The sequence below is a fragment of the Mustela nivalis genome, assembly GCF_964662115.1.
Source record: "Mustela nivalis genome assembly, chromosome: 7".
NCBI lineage: Eukaryota > Metazoa > Chordata > Mammalia > Carnivora > Mustelidae > Mustela > Mustela nivalis.
The window spans coordinates 48,641,701-48,669,053 of NC_139026.1; the positions used below are offsets into that span (position 1 = coordinate 48,641,701).

A 27,353-nucleotide genomic window follows, 5' to 3' on the forward strand; every position below is an offset into this window, starting at 1 on the left:
TAACCTGTAGCTCTCCTGAGAAACCTGCATATGGAAACCTAATCAGAAGGTCCTAATAATATGTGTATGACAGGTAATAGTGTGAGTGGCAGACTATGACCGGACTCCGTACCTTGCAACCTCCATTCTAGTATTAACATGACCACTACAAGTACAGTGGTAATCAGAAGGACTCAGCATTTAAAATGAGTTTTCTTAATTTTGTCAAATTCTAATTTTGTCAAATATATATATGTAAATATATACATCTCTCTTAAAAACCACTAAAACCGTATCTACTACTAGTATTAAAAGATACTTTCAGCTATGTTAGAAAAATTTGCCAACTTCCAAGACTTAAAAACCACACCATCTTGGAAGTTAAAAAAGAAAAAAAAAAAAAATCCAATACATGAAAAGTATCTGGATTTAACTTTAGACAATTAACTAAGACATTCACACAACATATGCATGTCAGTCTCCTATATGGTCCTAGAGCCTGCAGTATTGTAATTTATTGTGAAACCATGTAACCAAATACTTAAATATATCCACAACATCTATACCACGGTAATGCATAGTACATAATATACTGACATCTCAAAATAAATTTCTATTACAGTTTTATGCAAATTATGGTATAAGAGTATCACCTGCCACATTTTTGAAATGGCACCAACTTCATGTAACGTTCTATGTTAATGTACTAAAATCCTTACTGGTAATGATGTCTTATGCATTATCATCTGAACATTTGAAATCAAGCTGTTAATCTAATAACCACAGTATGTTATCAATTAAAATCACTGCATATTTGGATGTCAAAGCAGGAAGTTACACAGCAGGAAAGTATTTCTAATTCACAGTTTCAAAAATAAAGGGTGCAGTTTTCAAATATCTGATTGCTTAAATTGGTCATTTTAACAACTGCCTCCTTCAATACATGTAAACTATGTTTGCACAGCATTAGGAGATGTCTTTTATTTCAGAAATTAGTTCTTACTGTTACAGGAGCACCACAAATTTGAAGGAAGAGGCTACAGTGTGAAATGAGCTCACTGAAGGATATGTTAAATAAAATTTTAACTACAATATAAGGTACTGCAAAGCTTTGTTTCCCCCCAGCACAGACCCCTTAATCAGGAAAAGTAGTCAACACTTACCAAATACAATATGTAAATTAGCTCTACAAGAAGTGGGGGGGGGGGATCTAACTCAACTAAAAGAAAATACTCTATTAGCTAACAAACCTGTGATAGTCAGCTTCAGAATTTTCCTAAAAATAAAATTCAAAAGCATACACAGTATTTGTATCCTTTGATAAGGAATGCAGGGATCCAAAGGGAATGAAAGAAAACATCTGGTTTTAAAAATTTCTAAGTGGAAACACACACACACAAATGGGTAACTGAGAAAAACTGAGTACTTAAATATTCAAATTTTAAATGTGTAAGAAAATTTATAATAGAAAAAGTGGCAAATTGTTATTGTGACTTGATTTGCTGAAAACATCTGCAAATTCACACTGGCATTAAGAAAACCAAAGTTTCAAAAATTTACTCCCCTCTCTCTCTCTCTCTCCAGATATGTTTTCTGTGCAAAAATAAATATCTGAAAATTGCACTAATACAATAATACTTATTTTAACTTTTGATATTATGAATAATCTGCACATGCTGCTTTACAGACAATACATATTTGTAAACTTGTTCATGCAAAATTAGTGTGCGCAACAGGGATATCATTAATCCCCATACTTAAAAAATGATAAACCTTATTTTCTTTTTTAAACTGCCAAACCCTTTGAAATGTAACAAATCTTACACAGATATTCTTGTCTGCCAGCTAAAAATCAATTTATGTTGCCGAAACAAAAAATTATACAAGAAAAACATGGTTTTCATCTTGTAGAATTTTTGATTTTTAAAAGAAAATTTATAAAAGAAAGAAATTCATGGTCACAAAATTTTAACATTTTAATCCTAAACATTACAGGGCAAATAGATACTGGACCCTATCTCCATAAATCCTAACTTTTAGTTTCCATTTTTTAAATGTTGCCCTAACCACTAAGACATTAGTGGTTTTACAACCTCTGGAGATTGTGGAAATACATGTCTCTGAAAGAAATGCTACAAAAACAACAATGGAAGAGAGCCAAACTGTCTCCATGAAGAAAAAAAAAAAATGGAACATTTTGAAGCCTTAAATACTTCTTTCCATGTCTTATGATTAACCTGTCAATTCAGTGCATCATATGGTCAATATAATGGTCCCCATGTTGAACAAACATCTAACTAGTGTCCATTGATTCCAAGTTAGTAGATGATGAATCTTTTTGGATACTTTCAAAGATGGCCGCCAGCTCAGGGTTAGAACTGATCTGTGACTGGAATTCACTCATCAGTGGACTCTTCTCTGCTTCTGGAATGGTTAGCAGTGCCGCTACTGCTCTCATGGCAGATCGCTTTAGTTCATCTTGCTTTTCAAACTCCTGCTTTACTGAGTTTGCCTTCACCTGTAATATTGAGTAAATTTATACTGTGTGTTATAAAGACAACTCTTGAACAAAATTTAAGCATGTAGAATTTCTGGTAAATAAAGCAAAACCATTGTTTTATAGGTCCAAAAGGTACATTCTTCTACTCTAAACACAGTTATTTTTTTAAACGTTTTAGCAGTAGCTGTTCTTCCTTTGAGGGAACATTTTATACCAAGCCCCTTAAAAAACAAAATCCAGAGCCATCAGGTTGAAACAAAGAGTGGGACACAGAGCCTTACCTGCTTATCAAGTCCTACTCTGGAGAAGAAAACTTCTCTGGCTACCCTGTTTATTCATTATTCTTCATCATGTATTGACCAATCTTGTGTTTTAATATATATAATTATTTTTGTATGAAAAGTCCTGTTTTACCTTCTGAATCTAAAAATCCTGATTTTCATTTTCAAGGTCCACTTTAAATGTCATCATTCTCATAGGAAGCTTTCTATGACTCCCACCTCTACCCACCTCCACCAGAATTCACGATTTCCTCTTTCATGGTCCTATCACTCTTTATCCTGTATCAGTATTCCAACATATGTATCATACTGTTATAACATTACATAAAAGCTTTTAGAAACAGCATTTAACAGTGCTAAGTTTTCTCAAACATCCAATAGGTTAACTTTTAAAACCAACTGCTACATAGGGGGTTAGCATGGTTAAATTTGGAAAACTAGAGTACAGAATCAACTAGGAATTTTGAATATGCCCAGTCTGGCCGCAGGCGATGTCGATCAATGATTACCTTAGTTGTGCATGTGGCACGTAATGGCTCAACAAGTCGGTCCAACCTCTGCAGTACTGCACTTGGACAAAGAGTGGAGAGTCTCACCAACATTAAAAATGTTAGCATCTATTAGAAATTAAAACAAAAAGTTTAGACTTTGCACTGTTTTCTAAAGATAATATTCCAAACTCTGACAAAGTTTTTAAGAGGAATGACTAAAGTTTCAAATCTTATCTGAGGAATATTAGTTAAAAGCATTAGCCAGATCTAACCTATAATGTGGTCCTAGAGTACAGAACTAACAGTGGTTCTCAGGTTTGGCTGCACATCAGCACTGCAGAGCTTCAGAAATATGCCCAAGTCCTCAGTCCCTTTCCCAGAGATTTTTACCTGTCAGGATACGGCCATTTCTACATTATTTTTTAAGAAGCTCGTGTATACCAGAATGGAAAATCATTGAACAAGAAAATAACTGAATTAGGAGAAAAGCTTCAAAGTAAGTTTCTCGTGTCTTAGCAGATATCAAAAAAGACTGGTTATTCAGTCAATCCAGTAACCCATAGTCTTTTTTTCTCTTTAGACTATAAACTGTAGAATGAAACAGGAGGATTCTATTACTTCTTTTGGAGATTTGTTCATTGAATTCTTAGAGGATCAGATTATGCACATATGGAAACACAGCAGTTGGGATTCTGGCAGTATGCTATTACTGTTCAGCTGCCCCTTTTGCCCTGCTTGACTAAAGGAAGGCCCCAAAGAGCAGAACAAACACAATGCACTTATTTTTAAAATCACCCTTTTATAGTTCATATTTAAAACCAACATGAATAAAACAGTTATGAGCAAAGTTTATACTCTAAACCTAAGAAGCAGTGATTTCTCTCTAGTTGCTTCTACAGATTGCTTTCTGTATATGCAAACAGTCCTTCTGTGTTATCTTTTAAAAAAACTCTTGATACTAAACCAACAGTATCATATTGGAAAATGAAAATCCTTCATTACAGTAAATAAAATGGTTCATGTAGAACAGTGCTAAGAACAGTCTGAAGAATTAGCTAAGACCATGATGGAAGACTACTATCCAATATTAAGACAGGACAAAAACATCACACATTATACTCTAAAGAGCAAAACTTGTCTGGACTCTTGAGTAAGGGAAAGCTTTAGAAACTATGCACTAAAGCAAGCTGGCACAGAGTATTTCTTAGGCTTGACCTGCTCCTCCAATGAGGTTTCTGGATTTTTCCTGTATGGCAACTGGTATTACATTGCATCACTATTACGTTTGCATATTATAGTTTACAACAAACTTACTAAGTTCATGACAAGCAAACCGATTTTTTTTTAAATAAACAAGTAAATTACAAGGGTGAAAGTCATACAGCCTTCTTCTCCACTACAGAAAGTCACTATAGAAGTCTTCTTCTAAAACAATCTATAAATAGCCACAAACATCTTACCTTAATATCATAATGGTCCTTCAAACCATCTTCAACATGATTTAGAAATTCAAAGATATCTAGTCTATCAAGACAACTGTCTAAAAGTGTGTACATACACTCAAAAGCTGCCTTTCTAATATCCAGTCCATCATCAACTGTATGCTTAAATGGACCCATTTCTACCTGTTGAAACAAAAAAGAATGTGTGGGTATACTTAAAAGTAAAAGACAAGCTTAGATAAACAGTAATGTAACTAGCTTACCTCTCTTATAAGCTCCTTTCTAACTTTTGTTTCATTATAAAGATGTGGCAGAACAGTATCTAGAAGATCCCTTATTAATGATGGTTTATTATGTGCTGCTGAATTGAATGTGACCAAGGCTACTCTTCTTACATTCAAATCTGGGTCTTCCAACGTTTTTAGGAAATCACCTGAAAATCGTTAAGAAGCAATATACAGTCATTGTAGCCTTAAAACAAAATAGGTATGTTTTTTCTAAACGGATAAATTTATTGTTTATATTATTGTCATTTCTTCAATGCAGGTCACAGAAGAACGTGATGACAGAATAAGAACATGAAGATAGATTAGATTAAGTGAACCACAGAGCTGCCTTTGGCAACAGGTAAGCTACCAATTAAACACAATTACATTCAGACATGATAATCGACTCACAGCAGCATTCTATATTGCAGAGGATATGGCATGAGAGAGCCCCAAAAGTTCCCTAATTATTTCTATAGATATATGAAAAAAGATAGGCGACATAGAGAAGTGGTGGAGCCAGCAGCTATAAAAATAACATAAATGATTCTACTCAGAGTTCAAAATTAGTATTTTCACTGAAAGCAACAAAAACTGAATTAAAAACATTGAGTTCAAAAGAAGATAAACAGGATTAGGACTAGATTCATTGCTTGATAAACTGAATACAATTAACAAGTTTATAATTTATCAGATGATAAAGAGAAATGTGCCTTCAAAATTTATTTCTATCATTAATGAAGAATATATGAATTTGTAAGAGGGTTAAAAATACAAAAGGAGAAAACTGAAACCTAACACAGGACCAAAAAAAGCAGAAATAAGTCTGGTTTATCTTGCAAATGGGAACAAATTATAGTGCACAGATGTTTGGAGTCACACAGATGGTGATCCAAACTGCTTCACTCACCAACTATATGACTTTTGGCAAGTTATTTTAGGCAAGAGCCTCAGTTTCTCAGTTTACAAAATGAGAATTGTAAACCTGCTAGGCTACACGAATAGACTAAATTGCATGTATACTACCAAATAGTATTTGGGACATCCCTAATATTCACATGGAGTTACTGTTCATCATTATAGAATCTCAACCCTACAGTCAGCAGTCCTTTGGAATACACAGGAAGAAAAGAGGTGCCAAGACTTGAATATATCACAACAGCAATTTGAATGAATGGGAAGGAAATAATACTTTAGACACATATACTGGTAAATTCAAGGCTGACCACCCAAGAAACTTCTGATTACAAGAAGTGTTCAGGAGATACCTTGTAATCAAAAAAATTTAAATATACCAGACTAAACCTTCTTACCCCTCTGTTTGCTTACAATTACTAAGACATAAATTAGAATAAAGTATTTGTTTTCAGAAAGCATCTATAATATTGCTACTATTATGGACAAATGGTGATATGCACTAGGATTACCTATCCCCAACTCTTTGGTTTAGTTATTACAATGTTTAAAAAGCCTCCTAGGTGATTCTGATGTTACTGTAGTCACAAATAATACAAAACAAGATCAAAATTCAATGAGAATGACCATCATTTGATCAAATAACTAAATCAATGACTCACAAAGGTTGACCTGTCAACCTGGATCTGTCTCTGGAGATGTGGCACAGGACTCTTCACCTTTGTCCTATCTTGTACAACACAAAAAATGTCAAATACATCAAAGTGGGGCACCTGGGTGGCAGAGTTGGTTGAGAAGCTGATGCTTAGTTTTGGCTTGGGTTGTGATCTCAGGGTTGTGGGGTCAAGCCCTCTGTTGGGCTATACACTCAGGGAAGAGTCTGCTTGGGATTCATTCTCCGTCTGCCCCTCCTACTCATGATGCCTTATTCTCAAAATAAAGAAGTCAAACCAAAAACAGGTGAGGAGAATAGACGGCAAAAATCTTCCAATTCAGACCTTCTTTATTTCCAGGCCCCAACAATAGCATCCATTTATCCCTATGTGCCTCTTATTCTGAACTAATAACCCATTTCTGTAATTCTTTACAATTTTTTTTTCCCCTTTCTGGCCTACTGCAGAATGGCCCAAAACTACAAAGCCTCTTTGCCATATCCGTCTATCCACTTTGCTGGTATCTCTGTTGCTCTGTCTTTAGGAATACACCAAGGTTTTTAGTATTACCCACTCTAGGAAAACTGATTATGAAAACAACACAGTGAAGTATAAAATCATTAAAAATAACCCTAAAAGCTAATTCTTGTCTTTGTAGATACAGAGACAGGTCTAGTCTCTTCTGGCTCTCTCTTAATTCTACTGTTTTTTATTCTTACATTGTCTCCACAGATCTCCTTGGGAGCTGGAGGGCTTATAGGTAAGAACAGAAAATTGGGGCTCTAACAGATCAAATCAAGATTGATTCATATCTGGCCAGACAGACCAAAAATGTAATTCACTCTGAAGACATCCCAGTATATTTATTTGCAAAATTATCTGATAACTTCAAACTAAAGGTTGATAGAATTTAAGTATGTAAGATCAAACATTATCAATTATCGGGCCTTTACACACATTTTATTTTAGTTCCCTGGTAATATTTAGTTACTGAAATTATTACTCAGTATGTTTAACTTTGTTTCCACTTACCTATGCAGTTCTTTAACAGGGGGTCAATAGGTTGTGGATGATCAGAAATAGTAAACTTCACAGCTGTAACCACTGAGCTTCGGGCATATGATGAACCTAATTAAAAAGAAATTTTAAGTCTACTGGTATGTAAATTCACTAAAATCCATAGACAGCTTCAGCATTTTCAAACCACTTCAACTGACATCAGTGTCCTCAATTTCTTAAAATTCTCTCTGGTCGGGTCATGATCTCAGGGTCCTGGGATTGGGGCCGCATCGGGCTCTCTGCTCAGCGGGGAGCCTGCTTCCCTCTCTCTCTGCCTGCCTCTCTACTTGTGATCTCGCTCTCTGTCAAATAAATAAATAAATAAATAAATAAATGAATGAATGAATGAATTTTGAAAATCTTAAAAAAAAAAAATTCTCTCTGGTCAAGAGGGGAGGTACTGGGGCACCTGGGTGGCTCAGTCGGTTAGGCCTCTGCAGCTCAGGTCATGATCTCGGAGTCCTGGGATCCAGCCCGCATAGGGCTCTCTGCTCAGCAGGGAGCCTGCCTCCCCCTCCCCCTGCCTCTCCACTTATGATCCTTCCATCAAATAAATAAGTAAAACCTTTAAAAAAAAAAAGGGGGGGGGGAGGTACTCACTGCTCTCAGGGGAGGTAAAATTTACCCATAAAATATAATCCCATTAGATTTCAAAAGAAATAATGTCTCCTAGGAAGGAAAAGACCTAGAAGAGCAATAGTGGAGATTCTAGCCCTCACAAAAGGGAAGTGTTTAAACCCATAAATAGCTTATAAGATCTTCAAATGTTTTCTTAAAAAGCAGTTTCTAAAGAAAGCACTCGCTTTTCTTACCCACTACTTGGTCTAAAGGAATTGACACTAGTAAATCCAAAGTCTTCTAGGATCCTTCATTTGAACTATGTTCACTAATTTTAGTATTAAAATTAGTACTACCAAGGCTCCTTGGTAGTATTAATTCAAGAGACATCTGTCTTTTCCACATTTCAAGATAAGAGTAACATTAAAATATAATGAACAAAAGGAACTACAACAGATTTAACCATGATCCTATTACTCTATCCTTTTTAAACAACAAAATGTCATTTGAATATGGCTCCACACTGCAACATAAGGCAAAAGGTTCTACATGTAACACAATACAAAAAGGGTTTACTTCTGCATTAGGCATCTTTCAAGGTTACCAACTGCCAATAAAATTTTAAGAAAATCTAGGTACCCACCTGATATCAAATACCCCTTAAGCCGTGGAAGGAGAGTTTCTGGATCAATTAGAGTGAGTTTCCCTAGACATTCAGCAACAACATTTCTGGTTCCTTCTTCTGCACACTCACAGTGCTTTAGCAGTAAGGCCCAGATGCTTTCAACATATGGTTTAAGGCCCACTACTGACGCAGAGCTAATAATTTCCTTCAAGGAATGAAGCAGAAGATACTGCCTTTTGGGCTGACTGGTTATTTCTTGTAAGACAAACGGTAAATACTCAGGAAGGTTGCCCACACTAATGCTGCCTAAAGCATAGGAGGCGGCTGATTTAACTTCTTCGCTAGGAGATGAGAAGGCTTCTAATATTACAGATTTTAGTTCCAGCTGCCCACTTAAGTCAATATGATGCCCAACTTCTCCGAGAGAAAGCAGAGCTAAGAGACGAATGGAATCTGTAGACCTTGAGTTTTTGACATCTTGAATAAATTGACCTACTACAGCTGGTCCTTCTTTAGGGCATGCTCGAGTAAGGGCAGCTACACATTTGGCAATAGAATAGTAAGACTGCTTGTGAGTAAGAGCGGTGCTCTGTGAATAAACTGGACCAGTTAGCATGCGCAACAAATCCATGTATCCTAGATTATTTGTTCCAGTGACAACCAGAGCTTGGAAAAAGTCTAGCATGGCGCTAAGAGCTCCCCCCTGTAACAAAGGTGATCTCACAAGTCCAATAAGTTCATTGAGAATGGATCCACTTATCTTTGAAAGGGAGGAGGGATACACTTTTGCCAGTGTGGTAAGGAAACTGATAGCCATCTGTGAAACATGCATATCACTTTCACTGATAAGAGGTGGGAGCTCATCTAGAACTGCATCAATCATGGCAGCTGTCAAGCTGTCACTGTAGTTTTTAATTAGAATATCTAGGGCAGAAAGGGTACCCAGTTTCAAAGCTCTCTGGTTTTTCCTGAGAAACGATGCAAGGATAGGAACCCCTTCTCCCAGGACAGGCCTCAAATCTATCTTCAAAGGTGACCCAGCAATCAGTGTCAACGCCTTCACTGTAGTTAACCGGGTAATTTCATTCTTTAGTCTCTCCAAGAATATCTGAAGTGTATTAGGTAAATCAGAACCCAAATTGTCTCCAAGATTGCAAATAATTTGTCCCATACAGGAAATAGCCCTTTCTTTGACCTCCTGATCAATGTCAGCTGCTTTTAACCTCTTAATAGTACAGGTAAATAGATCTTTGATATAAGGAGTTGCATCAAACGAGGAATGCTGATCTAAAGGACGAATTACTTTCACAAGTTGTTGGGTAACAAGAAGTGCTTCAGATGTAATCTTGTAAAATGGGTCTCCGACACAAGCCACGACTGGAGGGACCAAAGCCTGAACATGAGGATGGAAGACTTGAGGCGAGTGGTTACAGAGGATTACATAGAGACACGACAAAGCATCAATCTTCAAATTTGATGAGCTTGATTTATCATTCAGTGAGAAAATGATTCCTAAAAAGCCAACAAAAAAATAATTTTTATGTAGTCTTAAGAAAAATTAAAAACTAATCCCTAAAATATTAGTAAAGTTTCTACTTCATCATACTGTATCTCTAAAGTAGTAGAAATTCCACAATCTACAATAAACATTACAGGTAAGATTTTTAACTTGAAAATTTCTAACTTTATGCATTTGAAATGGGTCTATGTGCAAATTAAGTTGTCACAAATTACCTTTTGAAGGAAACAACGTTTAAACTTATTGAAGACTTAAGAAAATCTCTAATTAGTCCCCAAAGTGATTTGTTATTCTTTTATTCTTTTCATACCTGGTACAAGTACAGGAATGTGCTGTGTTAGGGCCCCAGGTAATACATTTACCAGTTCAGTTAACATGTTAAAACAACACTGTCGGGTCTTCACACTTTTTTCTTTCATCTGTTTGTGCAGAGCTTTAACAATGTTGGGAACCTGTAATTATTACACACTCATTAGCTGGTTTCAGCTAGTGGTATTTCCTCAGTACACTTAACACAAATTATCAGAGTTGGGGAGAGAGGGAAGAATTTAACAAGACTGTTTCATACAAATTTTGTTGTACCTATTACATATGGTCTCTTGGAACTATTTGTTTTATACTCGTAATAGAGAAAAGCTATCATTAGCTTTCTACAGAGCAAGAAAAAAATCTTCCTTGATTATGAAATGCACAAAACTAGAAATCAAACCAAGTAATAAATTTTCAACCAAACTTTAAGGAATAAATTATAAATGGCTTTTGAACAAAAACAACACAGTTATCTGCATTAAAAGAAAAAAGACAAATCATGGAAAAGAAACCATTAAATGGGTCTTTGTCTTTGCTCTGACAATGAAACAGACCTCACTTCAAAATGTAGCTCCAAGCAGCAAGGTTATGATTCAAAAACATCTGCTTCTAAACTTTGTAATGTTTTCTTAGTTGGTAAAACCTAAAAAGATTATTTACTAATCCTACAGGTAAGAGGATATATATAGACACATGCCAAATCGAACAGTGATCTGAGAGCTAGAGATAAAAGAAAACCACCTAATTCATTACATCATCAGAATTTCCCACATTTTCATCTGCCTTCTATACACTTTCTCTCATTTCCTTCTGCAATTAACCTTCAGTGTTCACTTTTAGGTTCACCATGATTTTTTTGTTAATTTATACTCAGTCTCACAACTGTTTTTGTATGTTATAAAAATGAACAAATATGTATGCCATGGGGCTGCTGTAGGGATTAGATATAAGATAGGAAAATGCCTAGCATGCATTAAATACTCAGTAAGTAGAATACAGCTCTAATCTTTAGAATCTTAGAGAAGAGGTCCTGAAGTAAAAAATATCTATACCAGTTGTTATTAGTAAATTAAGTCCTTACAATGTATTAGGCACTACACCATTTACATAGGCCACGTCATTTCTCACTACCGTGGATAGTGCATTCTAAGTAAATAAACTTATTACAAATGAGAAAAATGAGGTTTAATAAACTGGACTAACTTGTCCAGGATCACACAGCTGAATCAGGAGCAAAGTGAGGTACGAACACAAGTAGTGTGACTCCATAACTCTAAGATTTCTCTGTTACAAGTACTTCTCAGTCACAAGTAGTGTGACTCCATAACTCTAATATCATCAAAGATAATATTAAAATAATTTTAAGATTCAGTAAAATTATCTAGTAAAATCAAGACCACCTCAAATCAGAATAAACTATAAGTACCATAATATTAATGTATATAAACTACTACATAAACATATCCCAGAAGTCTGCTCACTCTTCTGAAGATGTTCTAGGACTCAGATTTCCGTATATTAAAAAAAATTTAATTTTGTATTTACAAGGACGATTTTCAACCATACTTAAACTGACCTGACTCTGAAGCATTGTTAAAGGTGTTTCTCCCTGCTCCATTGCATCAGGGTCACAGAGCCAACTCTGAACAGGACGAGTTTGCTTTAAAAGAGAAAGGTATGCATGGAAAACATCTGCCTTTACATTCTCTTCACGCTCCTTAAATCTGGATATCAGTGCAGGAGAGACAGTCTTGTAGAATTCTGGAAGCATTTCATGCCTTGTGCTAACTACAGCATCCAAGCACTTGGCAGCTGCACGTCTCACTTTCCAACTCATGTCGTCGTCATCACTATATTCATCATCGCTCCCTAAAAGAAGTTTTAATGTTAACAGGCTATTAATTATAAGAAAAGTTTATCATTTAATACAGAAAGTAAGCTGTTACTAAGTTTTATAACTTTTCACTGACATACAGCAACAGAGAAGTTTTATTTTTATTTATTTTTTTTTTAAATAGAGAAGCTTTAAAAGAACAAGTACTTAACAAGATTACACAAATTTACAAATAAATCAACCTTAAAGAATCCTGTTTTAAACTTGTTAATCATCTTCTTATTTATTGTGCGTAATGAGCAGCTTATCAATCTTTATGGTGATTCTAACATGTGAAACTTCTTTACAACATAAGTATTTGTAAAATCAGCCTTTAAAACAGTATGAAAAGAAGCTCAAAGGATTCACCTGACACTATAGGAAAATCAAACAATCAAAGAATTAATAAATAAACCAGGATATAAGATTGATGACTGTAGATGAGGTGTTAAAAAAAAAAAAAAAAAAAAGCATGGTTACCAATCCCAGGACATGCTGGGGAGAAAAGGAATCTTGACATCGCTTTCTTTGTAGCTCTAAGGCTTTTCACTAAATTTGATGATGGGCTATTAGGAAAAAATATGTGTATTTCCAACGTTTCAACATATTCTTTTAAGGTAGTTTAAAGAAACTATACTTCTGCAACAAGAAAATTCTGCTAAGAACAAAGCACCATGTAAAAACTGAACACCATCTTCTCCAAATTCCTGTTAAACCTTAAAACAATGTTTCAATGCTATCAACTCCATTTCACTTATGTATACTTCATTAACTTTCATGTTGTGTGAAATCTCTGAAAATTATTTCCTTCTAACACTCTAAGGCTGAATCAATTGGGTAACAAAGTCAGAAGGATGGTAAAAACACCAGCTGTTCTCAGGACAGTCTAAAATTAATCAAACAATAGCCCTGAAATGCTGATTCCTCACTGGGGGAAAAAGATGTTGCCTTTGCATTGGCTTATATTCCAATGAGCTTAGTGAGAGTTAAATGTAGCCAGCTATGCCTTAGAAAACCCTAGGATTACATAACAAAATACTAACTAAACCCAAGGCATTTGACTTATTCACCAATACATATGTGAATAACAATTAGAAGGTACTGTATCAAAATGGACTATTTAAAAGCAAATTAATAAATGAAGTTTTTCCCACAGCAACCCAACTATGGGAATTATTTTGCAGAAATATACTTTGTAGAAAAAAGGGTTATTAAAACATTAAATACCCAATTACTGAAATTATGTTGCTTTTATGTTACAATAACAATATGGCAGAAAGGTAGTTATTAGGTATAATCCATGCAAACAGATAAAACAGATGAAGGACTTGGTTATTCAACAAAAGTACTTGGCACACGAAAAACCAACAATCAAAAACAGGAAACCTATACTGCCTAATGGTGTTTCAAAGGATACTCTCTATTACAATCCCTTCAGTAATACAGCACATTTACTGAGTGTCTTCTGTGTGTCAATCACTATCCTAAGCACTGGAATTAAGTAGTCAATAAAGGGGCTGAAAGTCTCTGACTTCAAGAAATTTACATCCGGGACGCCTGGGTGGCTCAGTTGGTTAAGCAGCTGCCTTCGGCTCAGGTCATGATCCCAGCGTCCTGGGATCGAGTCCCACGTCGGGCTCCTTGCTTGGCAGGGAGCCTGCTTCTCCCTCTGCCTGCTATTCTGTCCGCCTGTGCTCTCTCTCCACCCTCCCCCCCTGATAAATAAATAAAATCTTAAAAAAAAAAGAAAAAAAGAAAAGAAATTTACATGCTAGTGGGTAGAAAATAATTACAATATGTCAAAAGCAATTAGTTGTAAGAAAGAAAATAAAAATGTTGAGAAGGAAGAAAATAAGTAAGGGGAAAGCCCTGAGATGGGAGACTGAATGAAGAGGGTGTGAAAGTAATCACGTGTAACCCCAAAGCTTTTGGCATGAGAAACTAAAACAAGGGTACCATTCTGAGATAGAAAAGGCTAAATAAACAGGTTAGGCAGATTGGGGGGAGGAGGGGGATGTGGAGAGATTATTTTAGACACCTAACCAGTAAATCAATTAAGCAGATGTATATACAAACTTGAAATTCACAGGAAAGATCTAGAATAAAGAAAAATTTCAGTTTTCAGTATACTGATATTAAACGCAGGACACTAGTTGAGATTAACAAGAATATTAGAGTATCACAGAGAAGTCTAAGCCCTGGAACACTCCAAAGTTTGGTGATCAGGGTTATGAAGAGCAACCAGCACAGGGACTGAGAAAGAGTAATCACAAAAACAGGACTAACATCATTACAAAAATAGGACTAGTATCAGGAGAGTGTGGTATCCTGGAAATTAAATGAAATGCTGCTGGTATGAGAAATAGGCAAACATCTAAGGTCACTGGTGATCCTGTCCATCACTTAAAGACTGGATTCATGAGAGAAGGACAAAAAGGAACTGAAGAGCATTCTTTTGAGTCCTGTTTTAAGAGAAACTGGGCAGTAGCCACCAGAGTGTAATACCAGGTTAGGAGGGATTTTTTTATAGCTGTTTCTGTTTTCTTTTTAAAAGATAAATTATTGACTTTAGAGGAATATAAATTTATTCAAAGAATCAAATTTAAAAATATGAAAAATTATCAGGAAATCCACCAACTCACATACCTCATCACTTACCCATTTAATCATCTCCACTATGATTCTTTTAATCCTAGTAGAAACAACTAAACATGAGCAACCCGTATGTCCTTGAAAGTGCTATTCCTTTCCAGAGTAAATACTACAAATCATAGCACAATGACATCAATCTCCGGAGCCTCAGAAATGTTTAGATGATTCATGAAAGTTAAATGGAGCCTCAAATAACATTTAGGAGTTTTCAAGAAAGTAACATAAAACCAACCAACTGCTGAATATGTGTATCTACAATACAGTTTTAAAATAACATTCATTTTCCTCCTCACAAATACCCCTTGTAGAAAATATGAATAAAGAACAAAATTCTCTTGGCTAGCAATTATAAATGTACTAGTAAGGTTTTTTTCTGTGTATTTAAAAAAATAAAACTGGAACATAACTTCCATTACCCACCTTTTCACTCAACTGATTCTGAAAATACTGCACAGCAGTTAAGTACATGGATGCCCCATAATTTATTTAATCATTCTGCTCTTGTTGAATACTGAGGTCATTTTCCCTTTCACTAAGTAAGGATCATCTCCATCTATAACACTGGGTCTTAAATGAAAATTTAACAAATTCCTTCTATTTAATTTGAACTACCTTGGTCGTCATCGTCACCACCATCTGCATCCATGGCATTTTCATCTTCATCTTCATCATCATAATTATAATTTGGATCATAGGTAAGATATTTAAGACAAATATTTATAATGGTAGAAACATGAGGATATACTTCCTTAGGACATCTGAAGAAAAAAATAAAAGCTGCCTTGAATAACTGTACTCTTCTCCTTGATTCACTATCTGACACCTTCTATTACCAGATTTTTTTCTTCCTTACAACACAGCATAGGAAAGTGGTTCCCAGTCTTTCAATACCAATGACTTTGCGTATTTTAAAATATTTACTTTTCAAATTACACTTAATTTTAGGATGAACTTTTCCCATTCTAATATCTCTGAAATCAGGATGATTCTTACAAGTAACTGATATATATAATGGTTAATGTTAATGTGGTGAGTATAGAGAAAAATCTGTATATGCTCTATTTTCTCAACATAAGACTAGAAGACTAAGCCCAAGTGAATATGCTCTTCAGCAACTAGGACTGTTTGTGAAAATGCCAGTGCATATACTTCTAGGCTTGGTCTCCCAGCTATATGCTGAGAGACAGAATATAGACATGCCCCACAATAAAGGAATAATTTATGTTTCTCAATTAAAACAACAGAAACAAATCCCACAATTTCTGACTTTAAAAATTTGGTATAACCATAAGCTACTTTTTTTTTTTTTTAAAGATTTTATTTACTTGACACAGAGAGAGAGAGATCACAAGTAGGCGGAGAGGCTGGCAGAGATGGGGGGAGAAGCAGGCTCCCTGCTCAGCAGAGAGCCCAATGCGGGGCTTGATCTCAGGACCCTGAGATCATGACCTGAGCTGAAGGCAAAGGCTTAACCCACTGAGCCACCCAGGCGCCCCCATAAGCTACTTCTTAAAAAACCATGAGTGGGCAAGGGATTACTGCAGATAACAACCAGTGAAGTCTCAAGACACTATGCTATATCCCAAACTGTCAATTCTAGCCAAAGGCAAAAAAATCTGCTCCTCAGCGAGTATGGTTTTCTAGCACATAACTGAAGATTTTAGTATTAGAACCAAGGTTTCCAAATGAAGACTCACTACCCTAGCAAAATGGATGTGACAAACTTCAAAAAATGTTGGAAAGATAAAAAATTCACTACGCATTTTTGGACCGGTAATTTTTACCCTGCTGCTCTTTAAGACTACATTATTAAATTAAACCAAAAGACAACCATAAATACTTTTCCAAATTCTTTCAAGTACTAACAATAAAAAGGAAACATATCAAATATAAGGACCATATTTTGAAATATAAGATCACATCTACTTCAAATACTGCACTGGTTATCAGTTACTGTTTAATAAGAATTTATTCTAATCAAACATCTGAAACCAAAACTCATCCTGGCTATCAGTAAAATAACCCATTTCTCCTCACCCACCTACTCTAGATCTTAATTACTCTATTCTCAATGGAAAATTTTACTTGAATATAGAGAGATCCTAAAAACTTACCTTCTCACAAATGACTCAAAGGCTTGAATGCAGTACTCTCTTAATTCATCATCATCTACATTACAAAATTTTACCACCAAAGGAATTATCTTCTCAAGGTATTCACCTAAGAAAAGCATATTCATTCTTAAAAACATTCTTTTTTTTTTTAAATTGAAGAAAATTTTGAAGTATTTAAATATTTCTTACCTATTCTATGACCAGCTTGTCTACTAATTGCAGCAATACATTGTATATAGGTTCTCGTTGTTGACATTGAATCATTTTTGGACAATTCTGACAACAGATGTTCAATAAGATCTACAAAAACTATATTTCCACAGCTCATAACCAGATGGCCAAGAGCAATAATGGTTCTTTTCCTCACTGCAAGTCTAGGGCTGGTCAGCTGGGGGAGCAGACAGGTCAGAATTGAAGGATGGAAATTAACAAGAAGTCCTCCTTGCCTTAAAATAAAATAAAAAAGAAAGAAAACCATAAATAAATTCAAGAGGTCTGAGCACTACTGAAATGTCCGGCCTCTGACCTCAATGTATTCAAAGAGTAAAAACTTAGATGACGCTAATCCAAATTCAGAATTAGATTAAAACAATACTTTCTCTACCAACCCCACTGGGAAGATGAGTTAATAAGTAAATGCAGTTTTGAAATCTGTATCCCAAAATTCACTTCCAGAATCCAGAACCATACCCCCTTCTATAAGATATCCAACCAACAAGCTTAAGAATTCACAAAAAAATCAACAATCTTGGCACTTTTCCAAGATCTGTAAAGTGTTTTCCCTATTAATAGCTTTTTCTCTAAAGCTATTCTGGGGGTTTATAATCAACATCTCAAATCTCAGAACCTCTTAACTACCCCCTCTTCCTATGGTCTTTCCTCAACGTATCTATGTACTAAGTTGCATTGATCCTACTGGTCCAACCCTCTTCCAAATCATTTCACATGTGCAGTTTAGGCAGTCAATAGTAGTTAAACACCTGTGTGCCAGGACCCTGCAACTGATCCAGTAACACACAAAACAAAAAGTCTAAGTATTTACTACCTACTACCTACAAAATTAAGTATAAATTCCTCAACTTCTTCAACATGACCACAACCTATGAAAATGATTTCCTACTACTTTTTTATTCATTCTATGTATTCTGGAAAACGAGAATACAATGTTTCCCAACTCCAAAATGACTTATGCTGATATATTCTAAACCTGAGCATGTATACACCTGTGCCCTACCCATTCTTCAAAACTAAATTCAAATGTCATTCTTGCCATAACAAACTTCTCATATTTTAAATCCTGAAACATGCCAAGAGTCTCAGTATTTAGTTCCACTTTTGTTCTTCTCTCCTATAGCAAAATATAGTTCTTATGTGTACCAGGATGATAGCGCTCACCTTCTACTGTAAATATGTACCATAGAAAGGCACTTAACTATTTCCAAGCTGCAGTGACTCGGGCACAAGTGAAGGCACAACAATGAAGACGTAATGATTTTGAGAATTAGGGATACACTATAACTGATAGGTCTTTTAAGGTATTTTCCCCCTTGGAATTGATTATATCTTCCTATCTTTCAGAGAGAAAGGAAAAGCAAACAGAGGACTTCCAGAAGAAAGCAAACAAGAAACAAATTATAAAGCCAAGCTCCATTCTCCCCAAACATACAATATCATGGTTGCTGAAATTTATGCCATTATTTTAACTGGAAAATTTGCTACTCCTAGCAGCACATCTCTTATTTAACAGAGAAATCCCTGTTATCAAGATCTAAAACATTAAATGTTTTATGTTTTATGTAAAACATAAAAACTATGCTGACATATTCAAATCACAAATTTTATTACTTTTCAAAACTACAAAAAATGCCTGCTATGCAATATGATGTGGTAAATATAATTAGCTTATTTCTCCCCTCCCACATATTTATGAACCACCACAATTTAAACATGGACAATTTCAGACCAAATTATATTTATCAAGAGGTGTTTTTAATAAATGCACATAGTTTTTGTATTACAAATAATACAAATAATAGGCATGTTTACCTGCTCAACATATCAGCCATAATATCCAAGGCTTCTAGCTGAACAGAAACATCTTCCTGCTTTGCTATTGCACTGGTAAGACGTCCAGTAATCTTTTTACATACATTAGCAGCTAATGCAGAGCCTGCATGAATAATAAACCAAGAATAATTTCAAGGCAAGTATAATGACTCTACCTTATATTCATGGTGCTTACTAGATAATCAACAACTTTAAATGATTATAATTGAGACGGACTTAAGAGATCCATGTCAGAAAAGTAAGTATTTCAAAACGGGTTGTTTTTAGCCAAGTAATTTATTAGATATAAGCAGAAATAAGAGATAATAACTGCAGAAGGAGTATATGACACAGGCAAAACAGCAACAATTCAACAGACTCTACTGGACAAGTATTCTATATACTGACATGACTGCCGACGATGGAGCCAATAGGAGCTGTAGTGTTTGCACCTCTAGACTGGAGAACAGAAATGAATTTTCTTCTATTTGAATACTCTTTACTAGCAACCTAGACTTTTTAAAATTTCAGTAAATTAAAAACCAAATATATTCTGAGCTCTAACAACATGATCTCTTAAAAAAGAGAGAGAGCTGTAAACCTGTAAGATCCTTCCTATTCCAATCCAAAGACTCCAAAACTTCATTATGATGAACTAGAAATGCTGTTCCAGAGAACTCATAAATCAAGGTTATTCTATTTTGAAGCAGATTTGTCTTATTACTGGCAGGTGGGAGAAAAAAAGAACAAGAAATTAATCTAAACGGTTAACAGAATTCGTTAGAAACAGAAATCAGCTAAAAACAAACATGTTTCAATGAAAAGAAATGAGGAAAACATCAATATAACTAATATAAGAAATATTTTACAGAAATAAGAGTAAAGTCACACTGATAAGAAACAGCTGAAAAAGCATCATCTTTCAATTAAAAGATAATGGAGGATTTGAATCTTCACCCAAATAGGTAATCACAACTTTGGGTGCATTAACCTCATCTCTCTGTGTTTCAGTTCCCTCGTCAATAAACTAGGAATATTATGACCCATATGGCTGATGTTTAGACTTACTGAAATAATACAAACCAATCTAGCATGATGGCTAGCACAGCAAAAGATTAAATATTTGTTAAGTAAATGAGTAAAAACTACATACTTAGACTACACTATTACCAGTCTACATCTCTCCATGAAGTAGATAATAATTTTACTTAACCTGTAGATAAGACCATCAACAACTTCAGCCTGCTGATTTTAGCCAACAGCTTGGTAGTCAAGATCAATTCTAAAATTTGCATTACCTAAATATTTGTGTCAGAGGCCAAAGTCTAATTAATTAACAAATTCATTAATTGTCATTTTAAATTTTTTAAATTACCAAAGTAGCTACAGAGTCAGCCTTAATAAAGATACTAGTAAACTGTACTATTTCACAACTGTCTTAAAACAGTATTATGTTTCACACATCACAAATTCTGATGCAAAGCAATATTAATATTGAAAATAGATAGCTAACCTTTTCCCTTAATGCACAGGTTAGCATTGACTCTGTTCTGTAGTCATGGTAAATACAACAATAAAAAATCTTGCTATTCCTACAAAATACTTAAATTCAGTCAAAATATTATTCATTTAAAAGTGAAAATTGATTTTATGCAAAAATAAGACTCTGGACATTTTTCCTCTTACTTGTTCAAAGAGATCCTTACAAAAATCCTCTGATAGACATTACTCCCCTTCCCTGGCCAGGAGGAAAAAACAAATGAAAGGAAGAACAGCTCCAGGTAAAAAGGAACTAGGAAGAAAAAAGTGCTCTTGCTTACCACTGGAAGCTGGAGGAAGTTCTCCAATTACTGTTTTAAGGCCAATACTTGAAATATCTCGAAGTTGTTCCTTATCAGAAAGCATGTTAGTGCAGAGGGTATCTACAATTGTCTCTACTTGGTATTCTTTCACTTTACTCACTAAGGGACCAAGACTGTAATATAAAATAGAAAAAAAATTAATTTACATTAAATACAAAAACAAAAATAGACAAAAGCATTAATTTTTTCTGCCTAGCAACTATCAACACAAAGTAAAGACACTATGCCTGTATCATCCCATTGTATATGAATAAGGGTGTAAAACAAATTTGGACTGATAAGTTCCTTGCAGTTGGTTTCCAGTTTTCCCACTGATATCCACCATGGTTTCATGAAACTTAAGATGCTTTTACCTCTCCCAATCCTTCATATATACAAAACATTTTTTACCACTAAAAAAGCTAATTAGGAGTCTGCTCCTAACAAAGATCCTATGGTTTACCTGAAACAGCAATTTCATCCAATACATCACTTTGCCAACTCTGATCCTGCCTTCCTCCTATCATCTATCACCAACTCCACCTTGTGAACCAAAAGAATTCACATTCCTTCTATTTTCCTGTTTAAATTTTAAAAAGCATCAAACCACTGGTTACAAAAAGCGAACAAGTTAGTACTACTCTGTGTTCCCAAAGAACCTTGGATATTCTGTTCATATTAGTGTTTTATATTATTATTATTGTAGGTTTGCGTGAAGGTCCACTGATTGTCGACGGAGAAAAGTTCTTCCTTAGTGCCCTTCCCAAAGAATTTAGCACACAGATGCTTGGTACATCAATTTTCATTGAAGAGCCCTTATATTTAAGACTATACTGAATAAGAAAAGTAATGTCCCTATCTCCAAATATTTACCACTGGTTGATAAGGTTAAGAAATTCACAAAGCTATTTTAGAAATGAAATGAAGACAGGCACCACTCTGCACAATTTCTTTTTAAAAACTCTTAAATTCTATATTAGTATTTACAGGAAGAAGACTGCACTTAAGGACATATTTTTAGGTACTTTGTTTATAGGATATTGTTAGAAAAGAGCATTTTAAATGGAAAGATCAGAGACCAGAATGAATGGAATCCATATTAAAAAAATGAGGAGTGGGAAGCAACAGCAAAAATGAATTACTGGGTCTTTATGAAGATAAAAAGGTTTTGCACAACAAAGGAAGCAGTCGACAAAACCAAAAGACAACTCAAGGAATGGGAGAAGGTAAAAGAACTTAACATACTCAACACCCCAAAAGCCAAATAATCCTGTCAAGAACTGGGCAGAAGACATGAACAGACATTTCTGCAAAGAAGACCTACAAATGCCCAACAGACACATGAAAAAATGCTCAACATCACTTGACATCAGGGAAATACAAATCAAAACCACAATCAGATGCCATATCATACCAGTCAGAATGGCTAAAATTAACAAGTCAGGAAACAACAGATGTTGGCAAGGATGTGGAGAAAGGGGAAACCTCCTACACTGTTGGTGGGAATGCAAGCTGGTACAGCCACTATGGAAAACAGTATGGAGGTTCAAGAAGTTAAAAATAGAGCTACACTACAATCCCACAATTGAACTACTAGGTATTTACCCAAAGGATACAAACATTGTGATCCAAAGGGACACCTGCACCCCAATATTTATAGCAGCAATGTCCACAACAGCCAACTATATAAAGAGCCCAAATGTCCACCAACAGATGACTGGATAAAGATGTGTGTGTGTGTGTGTGTGTGTACGCACACACACACGAATATTACTCAGCCATCAAAAAGCATGAAATGGCACCATTTACACTAATGTGAATGGAAACAGAGGGTATCATGGTAAGTGAAATAAGTCAATCAGAAACATGGTTTTACTCATATGTGGAACTTAAGAAACAAAACAGAGGATCATAGGGGAAGGGAAGCAAAAATTAATTAAGACAAAATCAGAGAGGGAGACAAACCATAAGAGACTCTTAACTATAAGAAACAAACAGGGTTGCTAGAGGGGAAAAAAAACCAGCACAAAGATAGGAAGAAAGTAAATGGGAAAATGCTGCAAGGTTTATATAACTTGTATCAAGTGGTACAGTATTAGCCTTCAGTAATTTTAAGATGCAATTTATAATCCCGCCTAGAATGACAATTCAAAAAAGACTAGGAGATAGTAGCTAAAAAGTCAACAGAGGATATCAAAATTAAATATAAAACAGATGCACAAGCTTTTGGTTTCAGGAACCCTTTTAACACTTTAAAAATCAATGAAGACCCCAAAAACTTTTCTTTGTGAGTTCTGTCACTACTTACCATATTAAAAATTAAAAGTGACAAAAATAAACCTATCACATGTTAACATAAACATTTTTTAAAAAATTAACCTTGTGAGAAAATTAAAAAATTTTTTAAAAATTAACCTAGGTGAGAAAAATAGCACCAATATCTATATGTTTGCACTTCAAAAAAAAAAAAACTAGATTCTCATATTTGACTTTGTATTCGATCTGTTGTGATGATCACATCATGCGGCTTCTGGAAAATTTCACTGTGCACTTAGAAGAAAATGAGAGTCAAAGGGAAAATAATTATTCACATGATAAAACTTTGACACTTTCAGGGTCACATGATGTTCCAGGGTCCCCCGAATCAAACTTTGAGAACTGTTGCTACAAGAGTTGATTAACCCAAAAGAAGGCAGGTGGGGGTGGGGAACACATCAAGAGCAACAAAAGCAAAATGAAAATAAGAAGAATGACACACCTAAATCCAACCGTGCCAAATATTTGTAATAAATGCCAATGAACTATATAAGCACTCTTATTAAAGGGCAAAAATTATGAGACTGAATCAAAGCAAGAATTAACTATTCACTGTCTCTAAGAAACATCATTTAAAAATAAACACACAGACTAAACTGAAAAATAAAAAAAGGTACACTATGCGAACACTAATCTTAAAAAAGTTGGGGTGACTTTTCCATATTAACAAAGAAGAAAATACATTTGAAGATAAGGTATATTTAAAGAGAAACATTTTATACTCCTAAAAAGGTCAAACATCAGGAAGACATAAATGTGTATGCATTTAGTCATTAGGTTTTAAAATACATGGAACAAAATCTGACATCATCAAAGAGAAAAACAGATAATTTGACAATCATAGTTGCAAAACTTAAACACTCCACTCTTCTGGGTATTTAATGCCAAAAACAAAAAAATCATGAAGAATATAAAATCTAAACTTTATCAACTACCTTGACTTGACATTTCTAAAATATTACGCCCCTCTACCACAGAATATACTTTCTTCCAAGTATACATGGGGCATTCATCCACCAAGATGTATCACAATGCTAAACCATAAAAAAAATCCAAGTAGACAAAACAAACCAAAACAAACATCCTGAAATTTTAAAGAATATGGTTCTCTGAACAAAATGGAATTAGATTAGACAGCAATAAAAATAAACATCTAGATAACTTCCAAATATTTGAAAATTACTTCTAAATAACCCAAGGATCAAAGGAAAATCACAACAGAATTAGAACTATTTCAATCCAGGGGCACCTGGCTGGCTCGCCCAGTGAGTGGAGCATACAAATCCTGATATTGGGGTTCTAAATTCAAGCCCACACTGGGTGTAGAGATTACCTGAATGATACCAGCAGAATTTGTAGAATGTAGCTCAAGAAGCAGTTAGAAAAAAATACATACTTTTAATTGTTTAAGAATTAGAAAGGAAGAAAGTGAGCATTACAATAAAAGAGAAATCAATGAAATAAGGCAACAAACAACAGAGAAAAAACAGTTCTTTGATAAACTGGTAAATCCCTAATTAGATGACTTGAGGGGAAAAGGAGAGAAAACAGAAATTACCAAAATCAGGACTGAAAGAGGGGGATATTCACTGATGACCCCTATTTAGGTAGAAAATCCCAAGGAATCTACAAAAACTACTGTGACTAAGAAGTAAGTATGAGATACTACGGTTCACTGTTAAAAGACAATATTGTTAAGATGTTCTCTTCAAAAATCTCTATAGCTTCAACACAATCCCAATCAAAATTTGAGCAAGATTTAAAAAAAAAAATGAAATTGACAAACCGATTCTGAAATTTACAGTGAAAATTAAAAAAACAAAAAACCCTAAAAAAACAAAATTCTCTTGGGAAAGGAAGAAGGAAGCTAGAGAACTTACAACACCTTACAACAGACTTGTATACATCTATACCAGGGGTTTTCAACAAAGGGCAATTATTAACCTCCAGTAGATAGCTGGCAATGTCTGGAAACATTCTGGGTTGACACTCCCAGGGAAAGAAGGAATGCTTCTAGCAAATAGTAGCTAAAGGCAAGATCCTACTAAATATCCTACAATACACAAAATACACAGGCAAGCTCCTCACAAGGAATTATCACCCCAAAAAGTCAACAGTGGCAAGGTTGTCTAATACACTACACTAATATAACAGTTTTGTACTGGTATAATAATACACAAAAACACCAATGAAACACAAGAGAGTGAAGAAATAAATCCACACTTTCAGTCTACTGATCTCTGGTATCAGTGCAATTCAATGGGAAAAGCAGTGCTTCAACAATGAGATGTCCCCATGAAAAAACTGAACTCAATTCCTATTTCACAAAAATTAATTCAAGACAGATCACAAGACTAAAAGTAAAAGCTGAAACTGTACGGCTTTTAGAAAAAAAAAAAGGGAGGAAATTGTTCCAATGTAAGATAAACAAAGGCTTCTTAGGACATGAAAGCAATTACCATAAAAGAAAAGCTGAAATTAATTTATAAGATAATCAAATGAAACTAAATTTAAAACTAAATTTAAAAACTTAAGCTCATCAAATTGGGAGAAAATATTTATAAAATGTATGTATCAAAGAGCCTATCTGGACTGTATGAAGAAATCCTACAATTTGATAATAAGAAAACCACCTCTGGGGCGCCTGGTGGCTCAATGGGTTAAAGTCTCTGCCTTCAACTTGGGTCATGATCCCGGGGTCCAACTTTCTATCACATACTTTCTATTTTACTCCACTTGTCCATTAATGCCTCACTACTGCACTGCTTTGATTAGAGAAACATAATAGCCTATTTTTCATACCTAGTAGGGCTAAGCAACAACTCCTACTTCCGCAACTGTTACACTTCTTCAGTTTTCTTGACTATCTTGAGCAAACAAACACCTGCCCTTCTCCCTCCCACCAAAATGTACCTTAAAATCAACTTGTCTAGCTTGTGAAATAATTTTTTACAATTAAAAACTTTACAATTAAGTTAGCATTGAATTTGCTTGAAGAGAATCAATAACTTTGTTGATTTATCCAATCCAAGGACATGGAATGTCTTTCCATTTGTTCCAAGTACATTTTTTTTAGGGGTCAAGAATATTTTAAAGTTCTCCTTAAGTTTTGAAAAAGATAAAATTGTAACCTTACCTACACTATTCAATACCCTCACTCAAGGTCACCATTGTAACATTTCTTGTTACATTTAATTCCTAGGCATTGCTGTAACAGATGGACACTTGATTCCATGAGATCTTCCAATTGGTTATTGTTTATATGAAAACTACACATTTTTCTTCCTTACCTTCCCTGACTTCCCATTACTTCACTGACTTCTTACTGTCCACATGAAACTTTTTTCTTGACTGACTTACTTTCATGTACCTTTTCCAATTCTTATGCATATCATTTTATTCTCCCTTGTCCTATAATGGCTAAGACCTTCAAAAAGAATGTAGTGGAGGGGCGCCTGGGTGGTTCCGTCTTTAAGCATCTGCCTTCAGCTCAGGCCATGGTCCCAAGGTCCTGGGATCGAGCCCAGCATTGTTCTCCCCTGCTCGGCAGGAACCCTGCTTCTCCCTCTCCCATTCCCCCTGCTTGTGTTCCCCCTCTCGCTGTCTCAGTCTCTCTCTCTAATAAAAAAAAATAAAATCTTAAAAAAAAAAAAATAAAGAATGTAGTGGAGACAGAAAACCAACTTTGATTTGTTCCTGACATTAGTGTAAAGGTATCTGGTAATTAGTGTAAAGGTATCTGGCTTTTGGGTTAAGGTATGTGTATGTATGTGTGCGCCTGATGTTAAAAAAAATCTTTTCAACTCCGTTATTAAATGTTTCCCTAGAAACAGGTAGTGAATTCTCCCAAGTGAGATAAAGCATTCCGTTCCTGATAAAGTATTCCCTGATCTGTTCTTCACTCCAGTGACATA

At 34.9% G+C, this 27,353-nt stretch overlaps 1 protein-coding gene across 1 annotated transcript in view; it reads right to left on the reverse strand.

Annotated features, from left to right (window-relative positions):
• Positions 1-464: 464 nt before the first annotated feature.
• CAND1 (cullin associated and neddylation dissociated 1) overlaps positions 465-27,353 on the reverse strand; it is a 40,474-nt gene continuing 13,585 nt past the window's right edge. The window contains exons 3-15 of the mRNA XM_082740966.1: positions 21,103-21,257; positions 19,283-19,406; positions 17,426-17,682; positions 17,237-17,342; positions 15,735-15,880; positions 12,174-12,466; positions 10,599-10,740; positions 8,788-10,281; positions 7,560-7,655; positions 4,957-5,126; positions 4,712-4,876; positions 3,270-3,377; positions 465-2,497 (exon numbers count right to left, since the gene is read on the reverse strand). Coding sequence (XP_082597092.1) covers positions 2,273-2,497; positions 3,270-3,377; positions 4,712-4,876; positions 4,957-5,126; positions 7,560-7,655; positions 8,788-10,281; positions 10,599-10,740; positions 12,174-12,466; positions 15,735-15,880; positions 17,237-17,342; positions 17,426-17,682; positions 19,283-19,406; positions 21,103-21,257 — 3,481 coding nt within the window. The 3' untranslated portion in view covers positions 465-2,272. The remainder of the gene's footprint in view (positions 2,498-3,269; positions 3,378-4,711; positions 4,877-4,956; positions 5,127-7,559; positions 7,656-8,787; positions 10,282-10,598; positions 10,741-12,173; positions 12,467-15,734; positions 15,881-17,236; positions 17,343-17,425; positions 17,683-19,282; positions 19,407-21,102; positions 21,258-27,353) is intronic.